At 31.6% G+C, this 22424-nt stretch overlaps 1 protein-coding gene across 3 annotated transcripts in view; it reads left to right on the top strand.

Annotated features, from left to right (window-relative positions):
• The window catches only part of Nle (notchless protein homolog 1), a 63568-nt gene extending 47179 nt beyond the window's left edge, over positions 1 to 16389 (top strand). Inside the window, exons 8-13 of one of the 3 annotated variants that reach the window (XM_085825801.1) lie at positions 5151 to 5286; positions 5405 to 5451; positions 6096 to 6298; positions 6504 to 6663; positions 6744 to 6814; positions 16054 to 16389. In XM_085825801.1, coding sequence (XP_085681927.1) covers positions 5151 to 5286; positions 5405 to 5451; positions 6096 to 6298; positions 6504 to 6663; positions 6744 to 6814; positions 16054 to 16156 — 720 coding nt within the window. In that variant the 3' untranslated portion in view covers positions 16157 to 16389. Of the gene's footprint in view, positions 1 to 5150; positions 5287 to 5404; positions 5452 to 6095; positions 6299 to 6503; positions 6664 to 6743; positions 6815 to 16053 lie in introns of those variants that run through there. The other 2 variants (XM_085825802.1, XM_085825803.1) reach the window with 2 other exon arrangements.
• The last annotated feature ends 6035 nt before the right edge of the window (positions 16390 to 22424 follow it).

The raw sequence follows: 22424 nt of genomic DNA, 5'->3' as shown, positions 1-22424 counted from the left end.
AAAGTGCGATTTAAAGAGACGTCATAAATCACGCCATTCGGAAACATTTAGTTCCCCGTTTGTTTATATAATCAAAAACACGTGTATGTGAGTCATGCTTCTCTCATTTCGAGTAGAAGGTCTAATGTACATGTATCTGAAACCATATGGACATACAGTGCCATCTTGTGGCAGAAATTATAGTTTGAAAAACGTTCCAAGGTACTGGCACAAATGCGTGACAGTCGGTAGAAAACGCAACAATACTCTGGCACGCCTGCGTGTCGGCCGGTAGATAAGTGTGTTCGTTGCTGGCACGTATATGTGACAGTCGGCGCGAAGGGGTTAATATTGGTTAAATTATGATTTATTTTATAAAATACAAAGGTAAAACTTATATACCAATAAAAATATTTGCATAATGTAATATTTTGCATCACTATCAAACGTTTTCAATAGAAACTGAATTTTCAGATTTATCACTATCCGCAGAAGAATCCGAGAAATTCTCATCAGTTTCGCTATAACTATCTTCAATATACTTGAAATCAGAGTCAGAACTACTATCAGTGTCGGAAATATCGTCAGGAATATAAGTTATATCATTCGCAAAACGCTTCCTGCCAGACAACTTTGAGCTCTGAAAAGCATGCTCAAAGTGCTACATTACTTATTCTTGCATATTGGACAGAAATGTGGGCAACTAACACCATCTAAGCCCACATCTAAGTAAACAATTAAACATCACAGAAAAGCCGAAAGGAAACCTTGAACGGGGAAAGAGCGGGTTGCACAGTTAAATAGATGGCAAAAATTCATCCCCCCGCGGAAATCGCGGGTTGCACAAATTTTGCTACTTCTATGTTGCGCATAGAAATCGCGGGATGCGCAGCGAGAGGGTTAATAAAATTTGACATGTCTAAAATTTTTTCCAAATTGAGCACCTTGAGTATTTTGATTTATTGATCTTCAGGCAAAAGTCTGATGATTATGGTGAAAAAGTAAGTAATGAATCCTAAGTTGAATGTGAAAAGGAAATACAATAGATCATACAAGGTCTGTTCCAAAAGTAATGCACCCCATTTTCTTCTGTTGCGACTACCCATCACACAGCATTGCCTCTTACATGGGAAGGTGTGTGGAGTTTTGAGAAAACAGCACATCCAGCACCACTCGGCTCCAAGTTCCTGGAGAGTCAGTCATGTTGCCTGTTTCAGTGTTTCAGTGAACCCTTGTGCGAGTGCTCGGTCGAAATCAAGGTGGAAAAAAATCTGGAGCAACGATACGCTAAAAGTTTTGTTTCAAACTTGAGAAAATGCCGTTGGAGACTTTTGATTGGAGATTAAAAAAGATATTTGATCATCGGAAATTAAAAAATCCCTCAAAGGACAGCATTTGGGGACCCTGGAGAACGTCAAGGTGGCTACAACAAGGTTAATAAAGGACATCCCTGTTATGGACTTCCAGGATGCATATAAAACATGGAAATCACATTGGAACATGTGTATTAAAGCAGGAGGGATGTATTTCGAAGAATATTGAGTAATTTTACAAATCGGTTCAATAAATTTCTTTTAAAAAAAAAAAGTAGGCACATTATTTTCAGGACGGACCTTGTATTTATAAATGCTATTTCTAGTCTAAACACAGAGGTGTTCTTAAAAAAATAGGAAATAAAAGGTGGAATATTTAATGCTTCTGAAAATGATAAATGAATTTAGAGAGGAAATCTTTGAAATAAATGCAACCTTGAACAAATTCTAAAAGTTTCTTTTGTTATTTCAAGAGTTGCTTTGTTAGCATGTGAGCCATCCAAATAGTAGTAATCCCCCCCCCAATTTTTTTTTTTTTTTTTTTTTTTTTTGACCAGTAGCAAATTGTCTTTGCCTGCTTATATCTGAATTAGTTTGAACTTTCAAAAAATAACAATTATTGGCAGAAACTGATAGGCACATTGAAAAGTATTTAGATCATTGTGTTAATTAGTAGTACTACTTTTTAAAATTATTTTAATTAATAAAAGTTGTGTATATTTCAAGTACTACAAATGCAATGAAAGCTCAATAAGTTCACTCATTATAAGATAAACAATTGAGTTACTGATATACAGATTTTTTTAAATTTAAACAATTTAACATAAGTATTGAAAGAATAAAAATTAATTTCTTTATTATATCTTTTTTAATACAAACTTTTAATTAAAATTTCTCTGTAACAAATTAAATAAGAAATCACTCTTTACATAAGTATGTTTTTACTTGCTTTAAAACATGCTTAAAAAGTTTTAGTTGTTGTGTGTTTGAGCAGTGTCAGTGAATATAAATTGTTTTTTATTTCTTAAGTTTTTCAAAGTTTTCTTGTAGTTCAGAAGTCAAGTTCATCTTCCATGTTCCGTTCTTAGCAAAAAAGACTTACATGTTCAGAAGACTGCACTCTAAAATTTCTTCATTACTCCTGTAATATCAAGATCATTACTGATTGCCAGATATTATTTAAATTCTAGATTTTCATTTTCTAAATTGGTGATAGTCGTTTCTTGTGCCTTGATGTTGAAGGAAAATCCTGCATGAGAAATATGGGTTTTTTTATGATGCTTTCTGTGACAGAATTGCAAACAGAAGCTATTATTTGTACAGTCAAAAGTCGTTAATTCGGACACACATAATCCGGAATGATCTATAATCCAGACCTCAAAGCTAAAAACTTTCTGCGCATGCACAGCATTGACATATGCGCATAGGCGTTTACGCGTGCGCGTAAGAACTACACGACTGCGCATATGCGTGTGCGCAAATGCAGAATATGTTTTCGCGTGCACGTTTTATTTATAACGGACGGTATAAGCTAAAATTATCTAATTATCTATTTCGGTTAATGTTGATGATTGCGTTGTTCCTTAATCTTCGAATTGGATCCGGCTTATTATTTTTTGCAGATTGTAAGAGCAATTTTATAAAAGTAAACTTGAACTTTCGATTATGTCAAATAGAATTTCCAATGCTGGAGCTCCCAAAGGATCTACAAAACAAAAGTATGTTTCGATGTCTATCAAACAAAAAGTGGAAATGCTGCAAAAAAATGGATAAAGATAAGAAGAAGGTGACAGAGAGGTTAGTGAAAACGAAAAAATTTCGATCGACAAGTTAGTCGGTATTCTCGGCACAGCAATTACGGGATTTGAACAGCGGAACATTGTAACTGAACAAGAAATTATGTGTGTTTATAGAATTAAAAAGAAAGTATTATCACATAAAATGAAGCAACTTAAACAACTTACATTGAAAGAAATGTTTAATAAAGTAAACAAATAAATATTAAGCTTTTTTTGGTAAATTTTGATACCCTTTAGATCATAATTGTTTTTTATTTCATAAATTACGGTTTCATATTTTTAATTTTAGAATTTCTGCATGCCATCTTACGAGATTTAAACTGATGATCTATAATCCGGAATCGCTGAAGTCCCGACGAGTCCAGATTAACAACTTTTGACTGTATAGCATTTGTCACCATAATTTTGATTCTGTTGTTATTGACATTCTCAGTAAACTTTAAAGCAGTCTCTAGCAGTAGAAATGCTGCATTAGCTATAGCACTGCATATTTTTTAATATAGCTGTACTGTTGTAGTAAAATTTCTGCATTGTACAAGGGAAAAAAATTTTAAAGAGATTTTCAAACTGAGGATGGAAAATGCAGTGATCAAGAACCATTAAAATTTTTCGTGAAAAAAGTTTTATCCAGCATTCAAGGGTTTCTTTTTGTCATCCACACTTTTAATTTAATCTCAGGTTTAATAGATTAAAAAAACTTTTAAATTTTTTATGCAATGTTGTTAGAGTTTTCTGTAACAAGAGGTTTAATTTTTTCTTTCCCAAGAATGTGGTGGCAAAAAGAAAATTTAATTGCATTTAACTTCCCCCACACTGCTGTAATTTTTTTCTCTAAAAGGCCTCTCCTCTCTTTTTCTTTTTAAAGGAAATAAGTATTAAAATGCTCCATTTCATCACAAATAAAAATGTAAGATGCAAAATTGATCATTGACAATTGTTCTGTAAATCAGCATACAGTATATATATATATATATATATATATATGTGCATGTACACAGTCAAAAGTCTTTAATCCGGAATGATCTATAATTAGGACCTCAAGCTACAAACTTTCTGCGCATGCATCAATGCATTAATGCATGTGCATAATACCTTTACGCATGCGCATATGCATCTATGCATGCGCGTAATACGTTTACGCATGCGCGTTTAATGTATAACGGATGGTATAGGCTAAGCTAAAATTATCTAATTATCTATTTCAGTTAATGTTGCAGATTGCGTTGTTCCTAAATCTTTTATTTGGATCCGGCTTATTATTTTTTGCAGACTGTTAGAGCAATTTTATAAAAGTAAGCGTGAACTTTTGATTATGTCAAAAAGAATTTCCGATTCTGGAGCTACCAAAGGATCTACAAAGCGAAACCATGTTCCGATGTCCATCAAACAAAAAGTGGAATTGCTACAAAAAATGGATAAAGGCATATCCTTTGATTCTCTAATCATTCCGAAATATGTTTATCAATTTCATGCTGCTCTGCGGGGGGGGGGGGGACACGGTGCGCAATGAACTGGAAGTTATCTGTCAGCACTATCCTTATCTTCAGGGCAGATGATTTATTTTATTCGGCTTATAATTCCTTACTAAATGTAGTATTTAATCTCGATGTACTCCGTCTTTGATATGATTTAAATCAAATTCCTCGTCATTATAAATATCACGAATACACATCAAATAGTTTTCTGGTTGCAATTTTCTAATTTCGACTATGTGTAATGTATGCTTTACGCATGCGCACGTTGAAAAACAAATAAATATAAAGCTTTTTTTTTTTTTTTTTTTTTTTTTGTTTTGTAAATTTTGATAAGCTTTAGATCATAATTGCTGTTTATTTCATAAATTACGGTTTCATATTTTAATTTTATAATTTCTGCATGCCATCTTACCAGTTTTAAACTGATGATCTATAATCCGGAATCGCCGAAGTCCTGACGAGTCTGGATTAAAGACTTTTGACTGTATATGCAAATTTATTAAACTTATACATTCTAATGCTTTATATTACAGCATTTGAAGCATTTATGATTTATATACTTGCTTTTTTTTTTCCATCAATAGGGTGTTCTGTGTAGAACTCTTCAAGGTCATGGTCATTGGGTTAATACTCTAGCTTTAAATTCAGACTATGTATTAAGAACAGGCCCTTTTGATCCTCGTCAAGCAGATCTTGTTTACCGAGAAGTAACTGAAACTCGTAAGTGTGTGAAAATAAAATCTGTCTTTATTGCACAAGTATCTTCTATTTTAAAACTATTATTAAAGAAAAAAGTGTTGCTTTAATAGTTATTTTATTTATGTATTTATTTTTTTAGCGAAACAGTTATCAGAAATGGCTTTGAAGCGTTATACTGCAGCCATGGTAAGCAGAGATATATTATATTATCATTAATTAAAAATGCCATATATAAAAAATTTATAAATATTCCTTTGCTTTTAATTATAAGCGAATGTCATTTGTAAAGTTTTACTGTATATATAGAAGACGTATTTTATGAAATTAAATGAAATGGTTTAATTTATTCAGATGTGTAAAAAAGAGTCTAGTTAGGAAATTAAATCAATGTATATGTAATCAAACTTTGTCTAATCAAAGATCTGAGCAACTAATTGTAGTATGCTCATTGGTACCAAGTAATATGTAAGAATTTTTTATGAGAACTTGCCTGCCTTTCCCCCCCCCTCAGACTATGAATATTTTTGTCATTTTTATTTAACAATTCTGAGATTATTATGTTACATGTGCCAAGTAATTAAATTTAATCATCACTATTAATTACTGCAATTCATTTATATTTAACAAATAATGATACCTTTACCTTATGATTAGGTACATTTCAATTAACTGTATTTTTAGTTTATTTATTTATTTTTATTTAACATTCAAATATCATTTATCCATGCTTGCATGTGGAGGTAGTTTTATTTGTTTTTATGTGTACTTATAATAGAAAATTTAAGATTAAATAAATATAAGCAAATATATATATATATTTGTATTTTCAGAATGGACAGCAAGAACTTATGGTTTCAGGATCAGATGATTTTACTATGTATCTCTGGAGTCCAGAAATTGATAAGAAACCTATCAATCGAATGACGGGTCATCATAATTTAATAAATGATGTAAAATTTTCACCTGATATGAGATTAATTGCAAGTGCATCTTTTGACAAATCAATAAAAATCTGGATTGGAAGAAGTGGCAAGTATGGTGACATCTGTGTATTATTTTTCTTGTTTAAAGAATCATTCTCATTTAATTTATGTGATACTAAAGATTAAATGAAGTTTTTTTAATGCCTAATTTGTATTAAGCATTATTTTTTGTTTGTTTGTTAGTTTATTTATCTATACCCACAATGATGTAAAAGTACTAATTATTTAGTATATTTATTTATTATTGTATTTTAGATTTTTAGCTACTTTACATGGCCATGTACAAGCTGTTTACCAGATTTCATGGTCTGCAGATAGTAGGCTTATAGTCAGTGGTAGTGCTGATTCAACTCTTAAAGTATGGGACATGAAAACCTGCAAGATCATGATGGACTTGCCTGGCCATGCAGATGAGGTTTGATTAAATTAAATTGTAATTAATCTAGTCTTCCTTGCATAAAAAGTTAATTTCTTAAATTGTTGCTTTTAATTTAGGTATATGCTGTAGATTGGAGTCCTGATGGGCAGAGAGTTGTAAGCGGAGGTAAAGATAAAGTAATTAAGATGTATGTAAAGTATTTATTTTTTTAAATTTCTAACATTTCATTAATTATTTAATTAATTTATTGAAATTATAATCTTGTTGTGTACTTGTTTAAAACATTTTTAAATATCCCACATAACAGAATGCCAGGTAACTTGAATCTGTAGTCTATTTAAAATTGATGTCAACAATATTCACTTTTTATACTTTTTGTCCTGTTTATGTATGAAAACTATAGCAATAACAACTACTTCATGCATTAATAGAGAATTGTAAAATATGGTAATGCAATTTATAAATGAATATTCTGTATTTTATAGTATTATTACCTTATATTCTTGTTATTCAACAATCTGTCATTTTTTTGTTGGAACTGTAAAGTCAAACTAATGCAACTTATTTTCTTCAAATAAGACGTGATAGATCTAACAATTCTTTCCCAAAAACCACCCCACCAGGCCATCTTTTTCACATTTAATTTCCACGCAATACCTTTATTACCAAAACAATTTTGAACTTCTGTGTCCTTGATGGTATTCCATCATTTTTGTAAATCCTTGTCTGCTCTTTTGAAGCTTTTTGCATTGTTTGAATATATCATTCGATATAATACTCTTCTTGAAATAAATCTTTTAAGGAACGGAAGAAAATTTTTTGCTGAACTAGACACTAGTTCCAGATACACAGCTCTTGTTACAGTGCATGTATACAGAGCAATATAAGCCTTCCCAGTTTCATCCTTAATACTCACAGGACCAGCAAAATCAAGTCCTACAACTTCAAAGAGATTTGCCTCTGTTATTCTTTCAATTGAAAGGAGTGATATACTAACTTAGTGGCTTAGCTTTAAATCTGTAGTTAATCACATGCTTCTTAATATTACTCCTTACACGCTGTTGACCCTTTAGTATCCAAAATTTTTCTCTAACTTCAGTTAAAGTTTCAGCTACACCAACATGTCCGTGCGTTTCGTGACAATCTTTAATGATGTGATCTGTCAAGTGAGACAGACTTCTTTGGTAATATTGCTGGATATGTTTGATTATAGCTTAACCCAGCATTTTGAAGCCTTCCACCAACTCTGAGTATTCCATTTGAGTCAACAAATGAATTTAATGTAAATATTTTCGAACTATCTGTTTTGTTTCATCTTTAATTTCCTTATTTCTTTAAAATTTTCTTCCTGAGTTTTCTTAATCCAGAAATTCTGTGCTTCAGTCATCTCTTCAGCCTTGACAAGTCCAGTTCTTCTTAGTTTTAGGTTTTTCATATTATTGATAAATCTGAAAACAATATGTTATTCTATATACTTTCTTTATGTCACTGAAGTTCTTGATAGGAATGATAGGTTCGCAGTTTTCAACAATACAGTTTACTGTTAAGATTTCTTGTTTCTTTCCTTTTCATTTCTCAGAAATTATTTTTCATCTTCATTAAAATTTCTCAAAGATCTGGGCCAAAAGTTGTTATCTTTAACAAGCCAAGGTGGGCCATACCACCACAGTTCATTTTTTGGAAGGGTTTCTACCTTCTGTTCTCTCGGCAATACATCCAAAGGATTCTCATGGCTGACAGTAATGCCACCAATCAGGATTAGTTTTCTCTTGGATTTCTAGACACCTATTTCATGCAAATTGTTTCCATTTCGTCGGATCAGCCTTGAACGAATATAGCTGATATATTCGTTCTTTAATATAAATTTCTGATAAATTTCTGAATATAAATAAAATATAAATTTCTGAATTTGTCTACATATAAATCTTCATTTCTAAATTCTTCAACAAATGTTGAATATATGTGATGAGTCAAGCTCCTATGAGTGCTTCTAAAAGCTCCAGTCAAGGTAACATGACCCTTTTTATGGAAGCAACTCTTGCTTTGGACATAACAAATGATATTTTTGTTAGCTCATTTTCATTGTATCTCAGATATGCAGTGGCACCATATCCCTTTTGGCTACTATCTGTAAAACAATGCAATTGAATATTTTCAACAGATTATTTTTTGATAGAATGTTGAAATAATGTCTTGGAATTTCAACATTTTTTAGTTTAGGAATTTCATTATACCATGTTTTAAATCGGTTCTGCAATTCTTGATCAAGGGGTGCATCCCATTGGTATCCTCTTTGCCAACATTCTTGCAACAACAAAGGGAGATATGAAAACGATAGGATCGTATAGTTAGTCTGCTGCTTGTAGAATCTTCCGTTTTGTTATTTCCTCAGCCGGATCTTTGAGTAATTCAACTTTAATTCAAAATTTCAGTCTGTCTGCTTCATAATTCCAAATATATCTATCATATTCCAAATATAATATAAATATATAAAGTGCTGTTCATTCCATCTCCATTAAACTCAGTATTTTCAGCCACATTCCAAATTGTGTGTAATTGGGTGTTATTGTTCCTCCACTTTCTCATGTTGAAACTAGCAAGCATTATAATCCTTTTCACATCTTCATAAATTTCTGCAGCTTCTTCATCACCTGTACCATGAATCAAATCATCTACGTAAATGTTTTCTTCAAGAAGCTGACAGATCTTCGAATATTGTGGTTTCATCTTTCTTGTGTGATGCTTTATAGTTGCTGCTAGTAAAAAAGGGCTACAGATTGCTCCAAATATTGCACGTGTCATTCTTAAAATCATTGGTTGCTCCTTTTCTTTTGCAATCCAAATAAATCTTACTGCATTTCTGTCCTCAAGCTTCAACAGAATTTGTAGAAAAGCAGCTTCGTTATCTGCAGCAAATGCTGTTTTGTGTTGACGAAAATTAATTAGCAAGTCTAATAATTCAGGATTTAAATTTGGTCCTGAATGTAAGCAATCATTTAAAGATAAACTGTTATGAGTATGTGAGAAAGCATCAAATATGACCCTTAACTTTGTAGAATCATGATCTTCTCTGATAACACAGTGGTGTGGCAAAAAAAAATAGATGTTTTCTGCAGAATTCTTTGGAGCCTTTTCAGCTGTTTCTTTATTTAGATAGTCTTCAATTACCCTTGAATACTTGTCATAAATTTCAGAATTTTTTTTAAACCTTTTAAGTAAACTGTTCCATCTGTTTAAGGGGAATGTTATAATTACTACCCATTTTGTTGACATTGTCTTTCCAAGGTAATGAAACTTCATAACAAATGTGTTTATATTCACTTGTTTCTTCAAATCTCCGCATAACTTCAGTGTCATTTTCATTTGTTGTATAGTCAAGTATTCTAATTGCATCTAAATTCCATAGCCTTTTTAGAGCTGCACTAGTTTTAAAATCATGTGCATGTGAAATTTTCTCAACAACATTTGTTACCATAATTCTGGAATGATGTTTAGAAACATTACTTAATGCTTCAGTTCCACTTACAGTGTAATTAAATAAGGTTTCAGAGGCAACAAGACCCTTTGATAATCTTTTAACCTTCCCAGTCACTATTATCCAATAAAAATCATTACCGATTAATACTGATATTTGAGGGTTATGGCCACCTATATTTACAGTATCAGCAAGTCTTAAAGAATTTTACTTAACAATAATTAAGTATTTCCTTTCCTGGCATACCAATAGCAGCTTGGTTAATTTCTGGAGCTTCAAGAGCTTCAATTATTCATATATATCTTTAGAATAACCTTAACCTTTTTTAGCCTTTTTAACTATAGGCTCAGTAGAGCCGAAGGTGTAAATCTGAAGTTCTTCTTCCCCCACAACATTTAATTTCAGTCGTTTTGATACTTCTCTCAGGATGAAAGATTTATGAGAGGCAGAATCAAAAATGAGTCTTTCATTTTTTCTTCTATTCTGGCCTAAAACTATTGAATTTGCAGTCTGTAAATAAACCTTATTTTTGTTATGTCTTTCCGAAATTGAGGCCACCACTGTGTCTGTTTTAAGCTCACCTTTGTTTTCTCGTTTATTTTCAAATTTATTATCATGTAAAATAGTTTTATGCCTTAATGAACATAAATCACACAACGTGTATCTGGGCTGACCTATGAGCTTTATGAAAATACAAATAGCACATGCCAGCCATTTTTAATTTCTTTCTTTTCTCCTCAATTGGAATTGTGCAATTTGAAGGGGAATGTTTCATTTTCTATCTTCCCACAAAATATACAATCGGCTGTTGATGCATTCATATTCAATGACGCAACCCCTCGGACAAAATGTTTATTTTTAAAGGCAGTATGATATTTTTCACTTCTAATAAGGTCTCGCGATTAATGTATATGTTGTTTGCTTCTGATGTTAAACTCATAATTTGGTGATGTTTGAAAAATGTACATGTTGCAAAAAATGAGGTGTGTGATTTGAAAGAAATATAAAAGTAAAGTAACTTTACCCCCAAAGGATGACAATTCAAATAATACAAATCAATTAATATTTAATATATCTTTACATCATTAAATTTTGAATCAGTACCAGCATAAATTAAGTAAATATTGCCAGACAGAAGAAGAATAGTCCTACCATTTTGAACCCTAACCTCTCGTACGAGATGTGCGTAATATTCCAATCAAAGTAGATCTCATTCCATCAACGTAAAGCAAAGTTTCATGATAAAAATAGACAAATTTTTTAACGGCGGAAATTGAGTTAGCTGGTTATTCCAATATATTTTTGAAGAAGCACAAGGTGAATACTTGTATCATCCAGAAAGTTGTAGCACATGCACATGAAGTCTTTTCGAAGATTTTTAAATTGTAGAACATTAATAATTATCGGCGGTTGTTAAGTATATAGATCTTTTTAGTTGTATCTTCACTTCCAGTTTCTTTACTAGAAGGAATACCATGTCTCTACATCCAGCAACAGAAGTGGCAGTAAAAAGAAAAAAGAACTAAAAAGAACAAAAATGGTACACTCGTCGGCTGGGGTGAGAACAGCCAGAAGGCCATCCTACACCTTCGGAGCCATGCTGACACGTGGGGTTTTCGAAATGAAAATTATTTAATCCAAAATATCACTGACAAAAAAACTCAAAACATCATTGTAGCAAATTATTTAAAAGAGTTCCTCTGAGGTCAGATTTAACTATTTAATAGCATTGTTTTCATCGAACTTGTTTTTTCTTGTTCACTAAGAAAAAAAGAAAAAGAATTAAAGAATGAAAGAAAAAATTAACACGTTTTGTGTTTGATTATGAATGTAGTGGAATTAGTTCCAATTAATTTTTTTTTTGAGTTTCTTGGTTAGTATGGGTGTAGATTGGCCACCTTCATTTATACGTTTGGTCATAAGGTCATGGAATTTCAAAAAAGAGGAGAGTAACAAAAAAATTCTAGAACACTTAGTGGTTATTACAAGTATCCAGCTAGTAATGAAAATTTTGCTATTTTAACAATTTGAGTAATTTGGAATAACTAAGTTGTAAATGAAAATTGTAGAAGAATCATTCTTACACATTTACAAAAATTATAAGAAAAAATTGATGGTATTTAAAAGAGTTGATAAAAATGATATGATTTGAAAAGCGTTAAGTAAGAGATATTATAGTGATCAAGTTGTTAACAACAGTGAAAGATTGTATGAAATATGAGGTGTATTCAGTTACAAATATAATGTGTCTACAGATTGTAGTGACGTTTTATGCTACTGTATGTGAAACATGTATGTAATAGTTCTTAGTTTTAATTTTAATTTAACTCACATGTGTAGCAGCTTATCCCCAAAATTTTTTTATATTTATACCAGACAAAGAGATTTTGATAATTTAATATTTTATCATAATTTGGATTATGCCAGACAGATATATTCGATTAAGTTAACATGTGCTTATTTCAAATGGACAACATATTTTAAAATTCTGATTTACAACAAATAATTTACTACAACATAATTTCAAATATACCAAGTTTCATCTGCAAATTAGTGTTGAGCTTCATCAAGATATTGTGATATGATATTGTGAACTGTGCTACGTTTCTTCTTCTTTGGCTGAAGGGAATGTGTGCAGGCAAGCCTCCACATTTATTCAACATCAAATGTGTTCACTGTGACTGCTGAATGACAAGGCAAAATTGACGGCTACGACCGGTTTCTCCGTCTTCTACTGTTGGGCTCCGAAGGTGTAGCACGGCCTGGCAGTCCTCACCCCGGCTGGCGAGTGTGCCCTTTTTGTTCTTTTTCGTTCTTTTTTTTTTTTTTTTTTTTTTTTTTTTACTGCCATTTCCGTTGCTGGATTTAGAGTCATGGTATTCCTTCTAGTAAAGAAATTGGATTTTAAGATACAACTAAAAAGGTCTATATACCTAACAACTGCTGATAATTATTAATGTTCTACAATTTAAAAATCTTCGAAAAGACTTCATGTGCACATGCTATAATTTTCCGGATGATATAAGTATTCGCCTTGTGCTTCTTCAAAAATATATTGGAATAACCAGCTAACTCAATTCATGCCGTTAAAAAATGTGACTTTTTTTATCACGAAACTTTTCTTTACGTTGATTAAATGATATCTACTTTGATTGGAATATAACACACATCACGTATGAGAGGTTAGGATTCAAAATGGTAGGACTGTTCTTCTTCTGTCTGGCGATATTTACTTAATTTATGCTGGTACTGATTCAAAATTTAATGATGTCAAGGTATAATAAATATTAATTGATTTGTATTATTTGAATTGTCATCCTTTGGGGGTAAGATACTTTAATTTTATATTTCTTTCAGATCACACACCTCATTTTTTGCAACAGTAGCTCTCTGCTTTCAACTTCTTTCTTCAGAAATTCCAAAATATTAGTCACTGTGGTTTCTGTGTCGGGGGTTAATGATTGATTGAACTCTAAAACTTATTCGCTAGGAAGTATTCTCATTAACAGTGGGTATAACAAATAGCTGTAAGAATTCGAAGTAATGTTATGGGAATCAAGGCTTCTAATTTCAGTTTCTAAACTATCATATAAGTTACGTAATGTTTTAATATCATCCATTTTTTTTACTGGCTTTAAATTCAGCAGACGATTCATGTGTGCATTTATTAAAATTTCCTTTCTGCCAAACCTTTCTTTCAGAATATTTATTGCCTGGCGTAATTTTCGGCAATTAATGGTAAGCCTTTATTGATATTAAAGCTGTGTCCATTAGTAAAGATTTGAGGTAATTAAATTTGTCTACATCCTTTAAAGTGGAGTTATATATAGCAGATTTTTATTGAGCCCAAAAACTTTGAATTAGTTTCTGAAGTTTAGTGCCATTTGTATATATATTCTCTACCATATCTATAGTAGAAGAATTAGATGGCATCTCATTTAATTTAATACATATTCTTTTTTCTAAATATTCTTTGATCTTCGATTTGCACAAGGTAATTTTATTTTTATATTCCAAGCTATGCTGTGTTTCAATTTCGCACTTTTTTTCATCTGTTATTACAGATTCAGTTTCAGTATTCAGTAGTAATAATTCGTTTTCATTTAAGATGGATAAGTCATCTTCTATTAAGTCAAATTTAAATATTATCTGATTGTATTTCCCTTTCCATTTTAGCTATCATTCTTGTAACTAATGCTCTTAGTTCTTTTTTAGTGCTTTTAACTTATTCATCTTAATAATCAATATTCAATCACTAATCAAACAATAATAAATATGTAAATCACAATATATCTAAAGGATCACTGTTAACTCGGGACTTTGGCACCATTTTAAAATCATTGTACTTTTTCCCGTATTTATATTTTCTTATTCTTATTTTTAACATTTGATAAATAATCTTTTGCTTACCTTTCTTGATGATTTTACAAGATGCTTGGAATTCTTTGCCATTTTAGTTTTCACACGGAACTTTATTTTACAACTATTTACAACAATTGTATGTTTAAATTAGAACGTTCATCATTTTACTCTGATTGCCACTACATTTATATCAAAATCCGCAATGCGGTAAGAAAAATATAAGAAGCATAAAAATAAAAGGGCCACGCTCTCTCATGGCTAGTAACATAAACTATAGCAATGGGTCCCAGTTGGCACCTGATTCAAGGAGCATTTTTCTGAATTCATCTTACTGAAATAGCTACTGAGAAGCTTACACTTTAATCCCATTGAAAATTATTGGTATATTCTGTAAAATGATGTGCAAGCACATCATCCACCACTAGCATCCTTGACTAATTTAGGAATATTCTAGAAAAAGTCTGGAACATAGTTCTGGAACACTTTTGTAAGCTATTTTAATCTATACATTGCCAAGCTGTTATTAAGACTGAAGAAGCAGCAATTCTTGTCTAATTAGGTATTCGATTTACTGACACTTCTTTGTAAAAAACATTGTTCAATATGGGGGCATCAGATGTTAATTAACACTTTCAAGACGAGCGTCCCATATACGCATTCCCTAAGAATGTCTCTTATAGCCGGGCGTCCCATCCACGCATCACTAGAGATTGCATTCAGAGGATGGGTGATGCGTATACGCATTTTAAGGTGGAACATTTTTCTGATGGCCACTAGATGGCATCCTATGTCCATTACTTTTGAAATGAACACAGTTTTAGGTCCCTGACCTTGATATATTCTGCTTGACTTTGGTATTTTACTCATCAGCTATTGCGAGGAGGGAGGTGTAAACAGAGGTGGTCTCTTTAAATCGCTGCATGCTAATGGAAACATTCGCGTGTCTGATTTATATCCAATTCCTTTTTTTTATTCTATTTTTCCCCTCTACTGTGTACGGTCTTTTAGGGTTACTGTGTGGATTTCTTTTACGTTTTGTATTGCCTTCAGATATATTTCCGTTTCTCTTTTTATTTAGGAAAGCCTTACCTCCAGTCTATTATGGTGGGAAGGCGCTATTTATCAGAGGAAGAATACCCTTGTATGGTCAGTGAACCATTTACTAATGCAAATGAGAGTGATGATTCATTTTCTAAAGAGTTAGAAAGTGAAACTTTTTCTAAGAGTTAGAAAGTGATACTTCTCCGTGCTTCGAGATTTACCACACTCAGTCTTCATTTTAAATTTTGTTACATCTTACTGTAAATAGACTTTATTGTGTAGTTTTATTAATTTTAAACTTTATTGATGGATTTTTATCAATTAATACTTTAGAATAATTTGAATACCGCTTCCGAAAATTATTTTACAAGATAAGCGATTTTTTTAGTATATTTTCATGTAAAATAAAGGAAAAAAACATTATTAAGTGCTAATTTTAACATATATAAGTGCTCAAGTAATAATCTAAAATGATACCAAAAATTACGATACTAGAAGCGAAACTTTTTTTTTTTTTTTTTTTTTCGATTTTTTTTTTATAAAATTAGGTTTAGCGATGCAAAACCTTCGTCCTGTGCTGAGACCGTCTTCAATTCCCTTCCATCCCGCACGAGCGTCTTAAACAAAGGTGCGCTGTCACAAAAGGGTTAAGGCATTAAATAATTCCTTTTCCAATTCTTATTTTGCCTCAGAATGATTAATTTTTGTATTAAATATTTTTCTTGTGATCAGTTATGGATGTTATTGTTATTTTCATTTTTTGGTAATTTTGTGTGCATATTATAATTACTTGCTTTTTTTCTTTTAGATGGAGAAGATGAATATCAAAATAGTTATATCGTTTTATTTATTTTTATATTTGAAATAAATTTTTATTTATCATATTATGTGTTTGTTTATTTAATATTGAAGGTGAATATATTCTTAATATACCGTAATTTCCGGAAGAAACACTGCTGCGTTTACGTGTTGGTGGATTAAATTTTCAGCGGGGGCCCCATTCTACCCATGCAACGTTTAGGTGCACTAAAAATGAAATATTTCCTATGATGGTCATTGTACATAGTTTGAATAACTTTGTCACTGTATACAATTTGGTTGGCCTTGTCATTGTACATAGACTGGTGCTGTTCCCACACAAAAGACCACTTTGGTTTACTTTAACACTGAAACCTATGGCGTTTGTATCACATAACTCTTTTTCATTGTGCGTTGTATAATGATGAGATTATGAAAGCCACAGTTTTTTCCAAATACGATTTAATATATCTCATTAAAGCAGTTTTTACTGCATTTCACGCATTTTTTTCACACATATTCTTGTACAAACATCTTTACTTTCGTAAAACGGTAAAAACTCTAAGCACAAAATTTATGAACTTAATTTTGCATAAAAGTAAAATAAAATTAAATAATATTGATAGTACGTGATCCTTTGAAATAAATAAGGTAAAATTAAACAAGATCTGATTTTTTTTTTTTTTTAAATTTAATGAACATTTTCAGGCAGTGATTTTCTAATCTATAATAACATTACGAAATGATCATATTTGTTATATGATCATTAAATTATTAATATTAAAGTGGATTAGTTATTTTAATATTTCATAAAATTCGGAGCGTAATGAAGGGAAAAAAAGATAAATTAAATCTAGAAGCACTCGTTTTGTAAAGTTTTGTGTGTTACCTATATTTATTGAATATCATGTTCTTTGCTCGTAAACCACATTCACTTGAAAACAGCATATCTTTAGAATTTCCATGCTGGAGATAAAACTGTTATATTCCGTACAATACTCGCTCTGAACTCGTTGAGTTTGTTAATCAAAAATTCATTAAAGTTTTACAAAATATGAAATAAATTAAAATAAAATTGGAAATTCGGCGGTCCAGATGCCTATGTTCGGGTGGAGGATTACATTTTTCAAAATTTGATGGCTCTAGATACTGTCGTTTTTGTCACAGTGCGAGAAACATACATGCATGCATATTCATTATTTAATAATCATGCAGATTCTTCATTACAGTCAAAAGTCGTTAAATCAGACACCCATAATCCGGACTGATCTATAATACGGATCAAAGCTGCAATTTTTCTGCGCATGCGCCGCGTTGATGCATGCTCATAGGCGTTTTACGCGTGCGCGCAAGACATTGACTACTGTGCAAGTGCAGAATACATTTTCGCGTGCGCGTTTAATGTATAGCGAACGGTATAAGCTAAAATTATCTAATTATCTATTTCAGTTAATGTTGATGATTGCGTTGTTCCTTAATCTTCGAATTGGATCCGGCTTATTATTTTTTGCAGACTGTAAGAGCATTTTTATAAAAGTAAGCTTGAACTTTCGATTATGTTAAATAGAATTTCTGATGCTGGAGCTCCCAAAGGATCTGGAAAACGAAAGTATTATTCGATGTCCATGAAACAAAAAATGAATTGCTACAAAAAATGGATAAAGGTATTTGTTTATCTAAACGTTCCGAAATCTGTTTATCAATTTCACGCTGCTCTGCGCGGGGGGGGGGGGCGTCACAGAGCGCAATGAACTGGAAGTTGATCTGTCACCACTATTGTTATCTTCAGGGCAAATGTTTTTATTTTATTCGGCTTATAATTGCTTACTAAGTGTAGTATTTAATCTCAATGTACTCTGATATGATTTAAATCAAATTCCTTGTCATTATAAATATCACGAATACAAATCAAATAATTTACTGGTTGCTATTTTCTAATTTCGACTATGTGTAATGTATGCTTTATGCATGCGCGTTGAAAGAAATGTTTAATAAAGTAAACAAATAAATATTAACCTTCTTTTTTTGTAAATTTTGATACCCTTTAGATCATAATTGCTCATTATTTTATAAATTACGGTTTCATATTTTTAATTTTATAATTTCTGCATGCCATCTTACCAGATTTAAACTGATGATCTATAATCCGGAAAAATCGATAATCCGGAATCGTCGAAGTCCCGACGAGTCCGGATTAAAGACTTTTGACTGTATTTAATTTCTTTACATATAATACAGGGCGATAATATTTGGTAACAACAATTTGCAAGGAGATACGGACATTTATAGTAAAACAGTGCAAAATGCCACTTCGAAACTAACAGCTTTTCTAGGCTACCGCCCCTTTGAGCTAATAAATAAAATTAACAGTAAATAAAAAAAATCTTATGCAGAACTAAAAATAAATTTAAAAAATAATCACTATAAAATACAAGCAAAATTAATTATTACGGTTAAATACAATTTTAATATTAGAATGAAATGTATAAAATTTTTTAAGGAGTCAAAAGTCTTTATCACTATGATGTATTATGAAATATAATTGAAATAAAACTCCTTTATAGAAATTGTGCTATAATACTCATCTATAATTTTAAGAAAGCAGCACGATTTAGAATTTTAAACAAAACTTTAAAAAATTCGTTTTTAAATATTTTAGTATTTTTTACTTATTTGCGCCAATAAAAAAGCATAAAAATTGCAAGAGAAAATTCCTTGTTTGAAATTTTCTATTAGTTCAGATTTAAAATATTATTTTCTGAAAGAAGTAGTTACAAATTTCCTTACAGCATAGGAAAAGCTAAAAAAATATCCAGTCCTGAAAGCATGCAATAGCTTTATAATTATTTGGAACGATAATTATGCTTGATAAATATGCTAAATTTTTGAAAATCAATCTCAGTTTAAAAAATAAAAATATGTAGAAATTCTAATTTGTGAAATGAGGCGCTAGAACCAGCTTTTTCTTGACAATTATACACGGTGCAATAGGCAACCAACGTTAAATTTCTGCAGGTCTTCCCTACTCCTCCAGATGTGATCAAGGTGACAGCCGGCAACGCCTCAGACGAGGGAGAAAACCCGTTTGGGTTAGTCTATTTCTTATAAGGTCCATGACTTTAAAAGTAATTGGTTTTAATATGTATAAATTTAATCTAATGTTTTAAACATTATTTATGGCTGTTAAATATTAAAATACAATTTTGCATTTTTAAAAAAAAATGATTTTATTATGTATGAATTTTTAAATAATTTTAATTCTAGGCGTGATGTAATAAGCTCTCTGATTGGTTATAGAATATTTGTGCATTAACCAGCTGTAATCAGCTCCCTGATTGGTTACTGACAATTTCTGCATTTCCGCGCCGTTTTAAAATTTAATTCATATCTTCGAATTCCTTCAAAGATGTTATCTAAATTATGATTCCGATTTTTTTTTTGTGGTACTTATCAATAAACAACATGTTAAATGACTAAAAAAATGTAAGTACATATTTTTATTTTATTTTATAATTGTATACTTCAATTTTTGTTAAAAAAATTAATACACTATTTTCAAAAATTGCTGAGATAATTATTGTCCATATGTTTTAATGTTAATTATATTCTATATAACGTATTTTAAAGTATTTGAATTTAATAATATTCTTATTCTTTTAAATGTTAATATGATGGTTTTTAATTCGATATTCAATTTCAGTAATATTTTAATCTAATTAAACGTTGGCACAATGTTTTTATATCGGTGTTTTTATTCTCTTCTTTGCTATATGAAAGTAATAATAACCTTACTTTAGTATTTTATACTCATACTAAGTGTATTTATTTACACTTGCCTGCCATCTTAAAAAACGACATTTTCAACAAAAATTTAATCAATTACTTTTAACGATATTTATTTTTTGTTTTAAGTTTCGAATACTTTACTATGTACTAACATCGTTTTTCAAGATGGCTGACGTTTGTAAAAATCGCGCCAACGTAAATCGCTAAAAATCCGTGCAACCGTCTACCAAAGTAGCACCTTATTTGATACTGGTGCTCAGAGATCTTTCATACGAAAAGATATTGCAGAGAAACTAGGATTGAAACTTGTAGATCAAGAAATGATGAGCCATGGACTTTTTGGGGGCAGTGAAACTAAACAAGAGTCCCATAATGTCTACAATATTACATTACAAAGCTTGTGTTCAAATTTCAAGTACACTATTTCAGTTTTGGACGAAAAGAAGATGCAGTCAAAAGTCGTTAATTCGGACACCCATAATCCGGACCTCAAAGCTAAAATCTTTCTGCGCATGCGCCGCGTTGACGCATGCTCATAGGCGTTTTACGCGTGCGCGCAAGACATTTACGACTGCGCATATGCGTCCGCAGAATACATTTTCGCGTGCGCGTTTAATGTATAACGAACGGTATAAGCTAAAATTATCTATTTCAGTTAATGTTGATGATTGCGTTGTTCCTTAATCTTCGAATTGGATCCGGCTTATTATTTTTTGCCGACTGTAAGAGCAATTTTATAAAAGTAAGCTTGAACTTTCGATTATGTCAAATAGAATTTCCGATGCTAGAGCTCCCAAAGGATCTAGAAAACGAAAGTATGATTCGATGTCCATCAAACAAAAAACGAATTGCTACAAAAAATGGATAAAGTTATATCCTTTGTTTATCTAACCGTTCCGAAATCTGTTTATCAATTTCACGCTGCTCTGCGCGGGGGGGGGGGGACGTCGCGGCGCGCAATGAACTGGAAGTTGATCTGTCACCACTATCGTTATCTTCAGGGCAGATGTTTTTATTTTATTCGGCTTATAATTCCTTACTAAATGTAGTATTTAATCTCGATGTATTCCGTCTTTGATATGATTTAAATCAAATTCCTCGTCATTATAAATATCACGAATACAAATAGTTTCAAATAGTTTTGGTCCTAATTTTCTAATTTCGGCTATGCGTAAGGTACGCATGCGCGCGTTGAAAGAAATGTTTAATAAAGTAAACAAATATTAAGCTTCTTTTTTTTTTTTGTAAATTTTGATACCCTTTAGATCATAATTGCTCATTATTTTATAAATTACGATTTCATATTTTTAATTTTATAATTTCTGCATGCCATCTTACCAGATTTAAACTGATGATGTATAATCCGGAATCGCCGAAGTCCCGGCGAGTCCGGATTAAAGACTTTTGACTGTATGTGGTGCGATTCCACGTGTAGAAGATCCTGATATTTATCCAATATTGAAAAGGAAAAATATACGCATAAGTGATACAGGAGAAAATGTGCCTGAAATAGGTTTGTTAATAGGAGCTGATTATCTTGGCGCATTATTGACTGGGAGAATTGAGCCCATCGATAATAATTTGTCAGCTATTAAAACAAAACTTGGATGGACGCTTCAAGGTAAACAAAGAAACTATTCAAAATCTTTGGAGAGTATTGTATATGCTAATAATTTAGATTTGACGGAATTATGGAGCCTAGATGTCATCGGTATAAGATGTCCAGCAGAAGTAAAGTCAAGGCAGCTAACCGATGAAGAAACGGTAAATTTTTTCCGTAAAACTATTAAAAGAAACGAAGACAAAAGATATGAAGTATGTTTGCTATGGAAAAGTGGACGTCCAGAATTAGAAACGAATAAAGAATTAGCCACTAAACCAGTGGTTCTTAACCGGGGGTGGGGTGCGGGAGAAACCCCTACCTAACCATAAAAATTATTAAATATCATTTATTAAATTTCTTATAATAAAATATTTGAAATCTGCAATAGTGTCCCCAATATTGAAGCTCATAAAAATTGGTAGCACCTAGCTCACTTATCGGCAGAAGACACAGGAAAGAGGTATACACTACGCTAAGAAAAAGCATGAAACGCTACAAACGAAAGCGAACAGGCAGCTAGAAAGAAAAAAACTTTGTGGGAATACAAGCGGAGAACGTTATCCCAGCTTGCGCATGTGCTACTCCAATGGAATCTACGGATTCATAGATTTGTATCTGCATCTACTGCGCCTGTGTTAGGTTGAGTCAACTATTGTGTCTGCGACAAGTGTATTGTGTATTCTGACTTGTCCCGAAACCTCTTGAGACTAATACATTCTTAATTGCCCGTTC

Source organism: Stegodyphus dumicola, chromosome 10 (assembly GCF_044657685.1).
Source record: "Stegodyphus dumicola isolate Sdum_Otavi_A_Nest chromosome 10, ASM4465768v1".
In the NCBI taxonomy this organism is placed as follows: Eukaryota; Metazoa; Arthropoda; class Arachnida; order Araneae; family Eresidae; genus Stegodyphus; species Stegodyphus dumicola.
This window is presented reverse-complemented; position numbering and strand designations above follow the sequence as displayed.